The sequence below is a fragment of the Apteryx rowi genome, unplaced genomic scaffold (assembly GCF_003343035.1).
Source record: "Apteryx rowi isolate R43461 unplaced genomic scaffold, aptRow1 scaffold_1471, whole genome shotgun sequence".
NCBI lineage: Eukaryota > Metazoa > Chordata > Aves > Apterygiformes > Apterygidae > Apteryx > Apteryx rowi.
In genome coordinates this window covers 34,464-43,087 of record NW_020447721.1, presented here as the reverse complement: position 1 = coordinate 43,087, position 8,624 = coordinate 34,464, and the positions used below count along the sequence as shown (strand labels likewise).

General features: G+C 68.3%; 1 protein-coding gene across 1 annotated transcript in view; it reads left to right on the top strand.

Annotated features, from left to right (window-relative positions):
- Positions 1–1,622: 1,622 nt before the first annotated feature.
- Positions 1,623–8,624, top strand: part of UBTF (upstream binding transcription factor) — a gene marked incomplete at its 5' end in the record, with an annotated part of 9,629 nt that continues 2,627 nt past the window's right edge. Inside the window, 13 exons of the mRNA XM_026058461.1 lie at positions 1,623–1,798; positions 2,174–2,257; positions 2,639–2,794; positions 3,615–3,679; positions 4,329–4,449; positions 4,926–5,036; positions 5,361–5,494; positions 6,002–6,143; positions 6,434–6,475; positions 7,276–7,389; positions 7,590–7,745; positions 8,256–8,411; positions 8,588–8,620. Coding sequence (XP_025914246.1) covers positions 1,623–1,798; positions 2,174–2,257; positions 2,639–2,794; positions 3,615–3,679; positions 4,329–4,449; positions 4,926–5,036; positions 5,361–5,494; positions 6,002–6,143; positions 6,434–6,475; positions 7,276–7,389; positions 7,590–7,745; positions 8,256–8,411; positions 8,588–8,620 — 1,490 coding nt within the window. The remainder of the gene's footprint in view (positions 1,799–2,173; positions 2,258–2,638; positions 2,795–3,614; positions 3,680–4,328; positions 4,450–4,925; positions 5,037–5,360; positions 5,495–6,001; positions 6,144–6,433; positions 6,476–7,275; positions 7,390–7,589; positions 7,746–8,255; positions 8,412–8,587; positions 8,621–8,624) is intronic.

The following is an 8,624-nucleotide window of genomic DNA, read 5'->3' as shown; positions in this document are numbered from 1 at the left end:
AGCGGGGCAGCCTGCCGGCGCGGAGGGGCTCTGCCCATCGGCCKCCCCAAAACCCCCGCGCGGCGCTCGGGGCCTCGTGGGGACGGCGCCTGGCTCCGTTCCGGCCCCCTCCCTCCCTCCCTGCCTCCCTGCCTCCCTGCCAGCGTGGGCAGGTGCCCAGGGCTCACCCTGAACTCGGCGCAAGCCCGGACAGGAGGAGCAAACCCTCCCGCGCGCCTTTCCTCCCCGCTTCCCCCTCGCTTGCCGGCGGCTCATTTGCCCTGAGCGCACCCGGCTGGAGCACGTGGCCTTTGCTGGGGCTTTAGATGGATTTAATTACACCGGGGCAGCTTTCCTAATATAGCGCCGGCCCTGCCCGTGCCAGCAGAGCCCGGGATAAATCATGCCCGGGGCACCGGCCGCTCCGTTCAGCCTCGTGGGCGACTCCACAGCCCCGGTGCTCGTAGCAGCCCCCGGGGCAAAGGCGCCGGGAGGACGAGGCATCGCCGCAGCAGCTGCGGGGTCGGGAAGGGGATGGGGAAAACGGGCAAAAAATGCCGGCCCCAGCACGCACCTGGCTCCGATCCCTCCTGACGCGCCCTGGAGCCCCTGGCCGCGGTGGGGAGAGGTTTCCCGTCTCTCTCCCGCTTCGCGGCGTTGCTGCTCCGGTGGCAAGCCCATATCCCGGGCGGGAGGCGCGACGGGGCTGAGAGCAGGTTGGCTCGGCTGCCGCTTCCCCTTTCCCGGCAAAGGCTCCCCGGAGCGGTGCGGGACCCCGCGCCGGGGCGGCAGAGATGAGCCCGGCCCGCCTGGGAGGGGTTCGGTGCCGCGGGGGCCAGGGCGCCCCATGGCCGTGGGTGGCCGCGAGCGCTCGGCTCCGGCGTGCAGAGGGAAACCGGAGCTGGGGCAGCCGGAAACTCGTCCGTGCTCCTCCTGGCGGAGAGAGGACAGCTCGGGGGGTCTTGGGGTGGCGTAAGCATCACCCCTGCCCCATCTGGCACCCCACTGTGGGACGGGGCCGTGCCGGGCTCCAGGCCCGGATCCGGGTGACCCTGAGCTTTGACCTTGGCAGAGGTCAGCGTGGACCCACGTCCCAGGTGATGGCAAGGCTCTCCCAGTTTAAGGAAGCCCCGCGCTGGGGGGTTTCCCATCGCCCTGGGCACATTTTTTCCTGCTTGGAAAGCAGGTTCCCCCAGTGGCCTTCCCGGCTGGAGAGCGCTTAGCTCGCATCCCGTCCCGTCCAAGAGGGCTTTGCCTCTGTGCGAAGGGAGCAGCCCTCGGCTCCCGGGCGGCAGAGCCGTCGCCTTATCTGATGGCGCGCCGGGATGAACGAGTCTCTCTGGTTTGCGCCGAGTGGATTTTCTAGCTTTGCCCGGATTGTTTGGCCCGTAGAAAGTTGCTCCGGGGTGATGGAAGCAGCCACATCCCTTTGATCTTTAATCTCGGGAGGCAGCGTGCGGAGATTACGTGTCGCGGCGTGCAGTCCAGCCGGCAGAGCTGCACGCTGGGAGCTGTAGTCCCCACGTCCTGCCGCTCCGCGGGCGAGGAGACGGCAGTGGCGGGTCCCRCGCTGCCTCTGCTCCGGCTTGCCGGGAGGGTCGCCTGCCCGGCGCCRCCGCTGAGCCCGTTTCTCTGCCGCTCAGACCGCTGGTCGCAGGAGGACATGCTGACTCTGCTGGAGTGCATGAAGAACAACCTGCCTTCCAACGACGGGAGCAAGTTCAAAACCACCGAGTCCCACCTGGACTGGGAGAAAGTGGCTTTCAAGGACTTCTCGGGGGAGATGTGCAAGATGAAGTGGATGGAGATCTCCAACGAGGTAACCGCGCTCGCGCTCGCCTCGGGGGTCCCGGCGGCGTCACGGTGTCGGAGGGGTCGCCACGAGGCCCGGCCGAGCGTGCCGGCGACCTCCCGGGCCCGCTCGAATAGCCCCCGTTCAGCGCGCCGAGTCTCAGCCCTTAGTGCTGACACCATCCCGCTGCCCGCGGCGCTGCAAACTTCCCCGCGCTGGTCCACCTTTCCGTGCGGAGGGAAGAGCCGCCATCGGAGGCACCGGCGTCCAAGTCATTGCGCGGTGGCGTTATGAAGCCGCTTGGGCTTGCGCCATGCCGTGCCATGCCGTGCCGCGCGGGGACCCGTCCCCTCCCCGGCGCCCGGCGTGCTCAGCGTTTGGGGCCCTTCTTTGCTCCCGCAGGTGAGGAAGTTCCGGACCCTGACGGAGCTCATCATGGACGCTGAAGAGCACGTCAAGAATCCTTACAAGGGCAAGAAGCTCAAGGTAGGTCACCGAGGCAGGAACCGGGGGAGCCCTGCTTCCCCGGGCCGGGCGTTGGGCCAGGGGCTGACGCCGGCGCAGGTCTCCCGTTGGGACCTCGCCGCTGGCTAATCCCCGTGACCGGCTTCCCGGGGCGGGCGAGCGCTCCGGAGGCTGTGGGCTCTGGGTCCGGGCCAAGCRCAGGGTACATTTAATATCGCCGGGCGCAGGGCTGCGAGCCCGCGTCCAAGATTAGCGCCGGGGGCCGCGAGCCGGGCAGCGCCGTGCTATTCCTGGCCGGCCGGGCCAGGTGGGGCAGCGGCGGGGTGGCGTGGGGGCAGCCGCTGCCCCTTCCTCCTGCCTCCCTCGTCCCGGCTCAGCGTCTCCGCCGCGCTCTCTCCCCAGAAACACCCCGACTTCCCCAAGAAGCCCCTGACTCCCTACTTCCGCTTCTTCATGGAGAAGCGGGCCAAATACGCCAAGCTTCACCCCGAAATGAGCAACCTGGATCTCACCAAGATCCTGTCCAAGAAATACAAGGAGCTTCCCGAGAAGAAAAAGGTACGGATTGGGTTAGGAAACCTCTTCTTGCCCGTGTGTGCCTTCCTGCCCAGGGCGCGCGCGTGCTCCGGGGGTGGATGGGGGCTCTGCACGCCCAGCTCTCCCAGGAAAACCGGCAGAGCCCGGCCTCTGCCCCGTGAGGGTTTGCTGCCCTCGGTGGGAAAAGCCCGGGTGCTTGTTTAGTCCCGTCAGACCAGTAGGGCTTCCTTTCCTTCTGCTGTCCCCGTTCCCAGGATCCGTGGGGCGGGAGGGCGGAGGCGAGCTGGGTCTGTGCGTCCGTCCAGCTGGACCCGGCTGGTGGCTTTGGCGCCGCATGAGTCCGTACTCGCTGCCGGGGTTAATTGCGCCCCRGCTCTGCTCCGGGGCCGCGTCTTTGGGAGGCGCTGGGAGGAGAGCGGCCGAGCCTGCCTGCGGCTCGAGAGGCGGCCGAGGGCTTGGCCAGGGGCTGGAGAGCCCTGGCGCCCAGGCGGGTGCCCCTGAGGACCTCCCTGGCTCTTCTCGGCTTGGGTTGACTTAGCACCAGCAGTGAAGGTCCTGGGCGCAAGGTCCTGCTGTGCCCTCTTGCCCCAGGCTGTCACCAAGTGGCACATTTCCCGGGCTTGTGCTGGAGGAGAGGGGACACTCGCGCCCCTAAAGCCCAGGGCACGCTAGAAACCCCGCGGCTGGGGGCTGCAGCACCAGCCCTGCGAGCCGGAGAGCCCTCGAGTGCCCCCGGGGGCGGCGGGGTGCCCGGTCCCGCGCGGGTGGCAGGGACGTGTCTGCCTGCCCGTTCCCCGATGCTAACGTCCCTCTCCCCCTCCCGGCCGCTCTGCGCCCCCAGATGAAATACATCCAGGACTTCCAGCGAGAGAAGCAGGAGTTTGAGAGGAACCTGGCGAGGTTCAGGTGAGCAGGCAGCCGCCGTGTTTCCCCTCCGGGGCATAGCCGGCCTCCCCGCCTGCGGAGGAAGCCCCGCTGGGCGTTACGATTTAAAGGCGGAGGCGAAGGGACAGGGGGGACTGAGAAAAGAGCAAGGAAAAAGTGTCTGCACGCAGCCCCCCCGCTGGGACGCTCAGCCAGCCTGGCGCGGGGCAGAGGACCGGCTGTGCTCTGTGCATTAGTGATTGCAAGCGGGGCACAGGCACCCTGTCGCTGGCGTGGTTAAACGCTCTAGCGACCGCTCCGTTTCCTACAAGCCTTCCCTTGGAGCCTGGTTGCTGCGCTCCAGGTGGTTCCCGGCGATCCCGGTGACCTGTAGCTTGCTGCCGGTCCAGGGATGCTGCTGCTCCAGGGATGCAGCCGCTCCAGGGATGCAGCCAAGTGCAGTGCATTAAAGGGGCTGCTCATAGCTTATGCTCCCCGAGAAGCACGGACCTCGGTCTCTCCTAAAACCCTCCTGTTTTTTGCRAGGGCCCCTCCGGCCCCCTGTACCGGAGCCCCGCGGAGGCTCAGCCCTGCGGTCRCGGTGGTCCCTTGGCGGGGAGGCTTAGAGGGTGCGCTCCTTCCCCTGCGACCTCCGTAACGCTCTCCCTTCCCCGCTTCCCTGCCGGTAAAGGGAAGATCACCCGGACCTCATCCAGAACGCCAAGAAATCAGACGTCCCCGAAAAACCCAAGACCCCCCAGCAGCTGTGGTACAACCACGAGAAGAAGATCTACTTGAAAGTGCGTCCAGATGTGAGTACGGTGGGTGGGAGTGCGTGTGAGCGTGAGTGATGAGGGGTCCTGCACCCCGCTGCTGGGGGGAGAGGAGGGGGAAACGAGAGAAGCATTTTGGGGGGGGGGGACGGGCTGGAAGACGCCGCTAGAAGCTCCCAGCAGTCTGGACGGAGGTAAGGAGGGGCTCCGCACACCTGGAAGAGGCTCCGGGGGCTATAGCCCCCCGTTTTATGCCTGCAGTCAAAGGGGTGACCACAGCCTTTCGCATGAGTCAGGGCAGCAAGGATTTCCAGCACAGGCACCCACCTCCGGCCATGCCCCGCACTCGCACGCACCCCCTTCCCCGCCGCGAGCTCGGCTCGCAGCCCCCCCGCGGCCCCGACTGGGCGCCGCCGGGGCAGGCGGGCCCCGCTATTTTTGCCCCTTTTTTCCCCCCCCCCCTTCTTTTTTTGGATTTTACCCATCTGCCCTCACCTCTGGCTTTGGGTTTTCAGGCCACCACGAAGGAGGTGAAAGAGTCGCTGGGCAAGCAGTGGTCTCAACTCTCGGATAAAAAGAGGCTGAAATGGATTCATAAGGCCCTGGAACAGCGGAAGGAGTACGAGGTAGGGACCAGCCTCACCCGTTCCCCTCCACACTCGCCCCCACGTTCACTCCGAGCCACTCTGCCGCCCGGCCGCCAGCCGCCTGGCCCGACAGCTCCAGCCACTAGCCCACCTTCTTCCCGATAGGCAGCATGGGCCTTCAGCCAGGTCCCCGCAGGTCCCTAGCGAGTCTGAGCCCTGCCTCCTCCAGCGACGTTCGGGGCAGGGAGAAGTTCCCCTGGGGAGCTCATTAGGGCAATGGTTGGCTTCTCTTTCCTCCTCCTCCGGCCCCCAGCCAGGCGGGGATCGGAGCCCCTCTCCTGACCGCTTCTCCGTCCTTTGCAGGAGATCATGCGTGACTACATCCAGAAGCACCCCGAGCTGAACCTCAGCGAGGAGGGCATCACCCGCTCCACCCTCACCAAGGCTGAGCGCCAGCTCAAGGACAAGTTTGACGGACGACCCACCAAGCCGCCTCCGTGAGTGCCGTCCCGCGACGGTGGGGAGGACGCGGCGTGCCGTGTGTCCCCGGCGTGTCCTGCCGCCCCTCGCCGTTCAGGCGYGAGGGATGCGTCCCTCTCCAAGCTGTTGCTTCGGGCTCTTGAGATGCTGGTTCTCGCTAACGAGGAAACTGGTGGTCTCTCTGGCTTTGAGAGCCCCAGGAGCACCATTGCTGGGACCATGGACATGGGCTGTCGATGACCCCATTAATTCCATCCTTAAATATCCGTTTGCAGAGAACCTGAGCGAGGTTTATGGCGATGCTGTGTGCTCCGGGGTTGGGGGTTATCCAGAGATGTTGGCACTCGCTTCCCTGAAGCGCGGCCACCTCTGGAGCGCAGCACAGTGCCTCACCGCCTGGCGTAACCCAGTGGGCAGGAGAGGACGCTGGGGACCATGGGGGGCTGCGAGCAGCCAGCCGGCTCCGCAGAGGGACACGCGTGGGGCGGGTTGTCCCTAACGCTGGCTCCCTCCGTCGGTTGCAGGAACAGCTACTCCCTGTACTGTGCAGAGCTGATGGCCAACATGAAAGACGTGCCCAGCACCGAGCGGATGGTGCTGTGCAGCCAGCAGTGGAAGCTGCTCTCCCAGAAGGAAAAGGATGCGTACCACAAAAAGTGCGATCAGGTGAGGATGGACGGGCGGGCAGATGGACGGACGGACGGCCACCAGCGCCGCAGGGAGGGAGGGACGGGAGAAGAGGACTTTTGGCAATCTCACTGGAAACGAGCCCCCGAGCCTTCCCCAGTGCCTGCTCTTGGGGTCTCGGTCACCAGTGTCCCCGGGGTCCCTGGTCTCCTCCCTTCGTCCTCCATCTCCATCTCCCCTGCGCGTGGGAGCAGACGATGGTCCGGGTGGAGGATGCTGCTGCCGGGGGGGTGTCTCTGTGTAACCAGACCTCTCCGTCCCCCCCCCAGAAAAAGAAAGACTACGAGATCGAGCTGCTCCGCTTCCTGGAGGTGAGCGGGGCCCCGGGGGGGGCCCTGAACCCGGGGGGGGGGGAGCCCTGGCCGGGAGGCTGCTGCAGCGCAGGGCTGAGGCGGCAGAACGGGGGGGGCCGCGCTGTTGCTGCCCCGCTCTGCTCCCCCCAAACCACGGGGGGGACCCAGCGGTGGGAGCCGCGCACCCGTGCGGGGTCAGGTCCCTTCCCTGGCTGCCCTAACGCCCGGTCCCGGTGCCTCCCGGCGGAGCGCGGGGACGTTAGGAGGAGGGAGCAGGAGGCTTGGTGCGAGCGGGGCCGGGGGGGCGGAAGGGGCCGCCGCCAGCGGCCGCGCACGAGGCAGGCGGCAGCGAGTCTCTCGCTTCCTTCCCCCGGCCGGCGCGTAGGCGGGGGAGCCGCCGGGTTGCTCCGCGCCGTGCCGTGCCGTGCCGGGCGCAGGCGCGCCATCGCCCTCTGCCCCCCCCCCCGCATGCCAGCCCGGCCCGGGCGGACGTGACGCGGCCCCGGCTTCGCTCGCAAGGGCGCGAGGGGGTGGAAAAGCCGGCGGTGCACCTGCCCACGGCACGCGGGGAGGAAGCGGAGGAGCCGGAGCCGGGGCAGGACGGACGTCGCCCTGGGAGCGGGGTAACGGGGGCGCGGGGGCTGCGTCCGCGGCGGCTTTCGGATCTGCACGACCTGGGCTCCCCTCGCTCCGGTCTCCAACCGGCTGGGCGCCTTGGTGCCCCCTCCTCGGCGTCCCCGGCCCCTGATTGCGTTAAAGCCTCGTTAGCGCCAGGCCCGGAGCCGTCTAACCCCGTCTCTCCCCCCTGTGCCGCGCAGAGCCTGCCCGAGGAGGAGCAGCAGCGGGTGCTGGGCGAGGAGAAGATGCTGGGCAGCAACCGGAAAGGGGCGACGAGTCCCGCGTCCAAAAAGTCCTCGCCGGAGACCGGCAAGGTAAGAGGGGCCGCGGGCGGCTGGAGAGACGGGGCGGCACGTGCCGGAGGCGCGCGATGGGGTCGCTGCCTCGCGCGGCGCCTCGGGATGCCCCCGGGGGCTCCCTTCGCTTGTGCTTTCTTCGTGGTTTTCCCGGGATGGGAAGCCGGCGGCGGCGGGTTGTCCGTGCGCTGGCCCACGGCCCCGTGTCGCTCCCGCAGGCCAGCTCGGAGAAGCCCAAACGGCCCATCTCCGCCATGTTCATCTTCTCGGAGGAGAAGCGGAAGCAGCTGCAGGAGGAGCGGCCGGAGCTGTCGGAGAGCGAGCTGACCCGGCTCCTGGCCCGCATGTGGAACGACCTCTCCGAGAAGAAGAAGGTTATTGCCGTCCCCGGGGACCCTGCCTGCCCCGTCCTGCCGCCCAGGGGCTTTGCCCGCTCCGGGCAGCGGAGCTGGGGGACGTCGGTCCCCGGGAGCGTGGCAGCTCCGGTGCTCGCCCGGGAGCTGGTGCTGGCGCTGATGGGTGGCCCTGGCTGTGCCCTGGTCCCTCTTGCATGGCTGGATCCATCCAGTTTGTCCATGCGACCCGTCAGATCAAAACCCGGGAGGATCCTTGGGCCTCGGTTCGAAGGCTCGGGGGGTTTCTCGATGGGGGGAGGTCCTGAATGACGGATGTGCTGGTGGGGGGGCTCCCGCCTCGGTGGGGCGCGCGGTGGCTTGCAATCGCCCTCCCCGCGTTGTCCCGACCGGGCCGGGCACGGACGGTGCCGGGATTGGGTGGGGGGGAGCCGCATCCCGCTGCCTCCCCGCCCGGTGCTCGGCGGCCGGACGGGCTCTGCCGCGGGTTCTCGTGCCGCGCTCTCAGCCGCGCTGCCCGCTCCCGCGCAGGCCAAGTACAAGGCGCGGGAGGCGGCTATGAAGGCGCAGTCGGAGAAGAAGCACGGCTCGGATAAAGAGGAGCGCGGGAAGCTGCCCGAGTCCCCCAAGACGGCCGAGGAGATCTGGCAGCAGAGCGTCATCGGAGACTACCTGGCTCGCTTCAAGGTGAGCGGCGGGCCGGGAAGGGAGCTGGGAACGGGGCGGCTTCTCCCGCCCGGCGGCGGGGCAGCGGCCCGGCACCCTCTYGCCCCGCCGGCGATGGCCCCGGCCGAGCTGGGAACGGCCCCCCGGCGTCCCGGGGGGGGTCTAACGGGGGGGCGCCGCGGGTCTCCGTGCCGCAGAACGACCGGGGCAAGGCGCTGAAGGCCATGGAGGCCA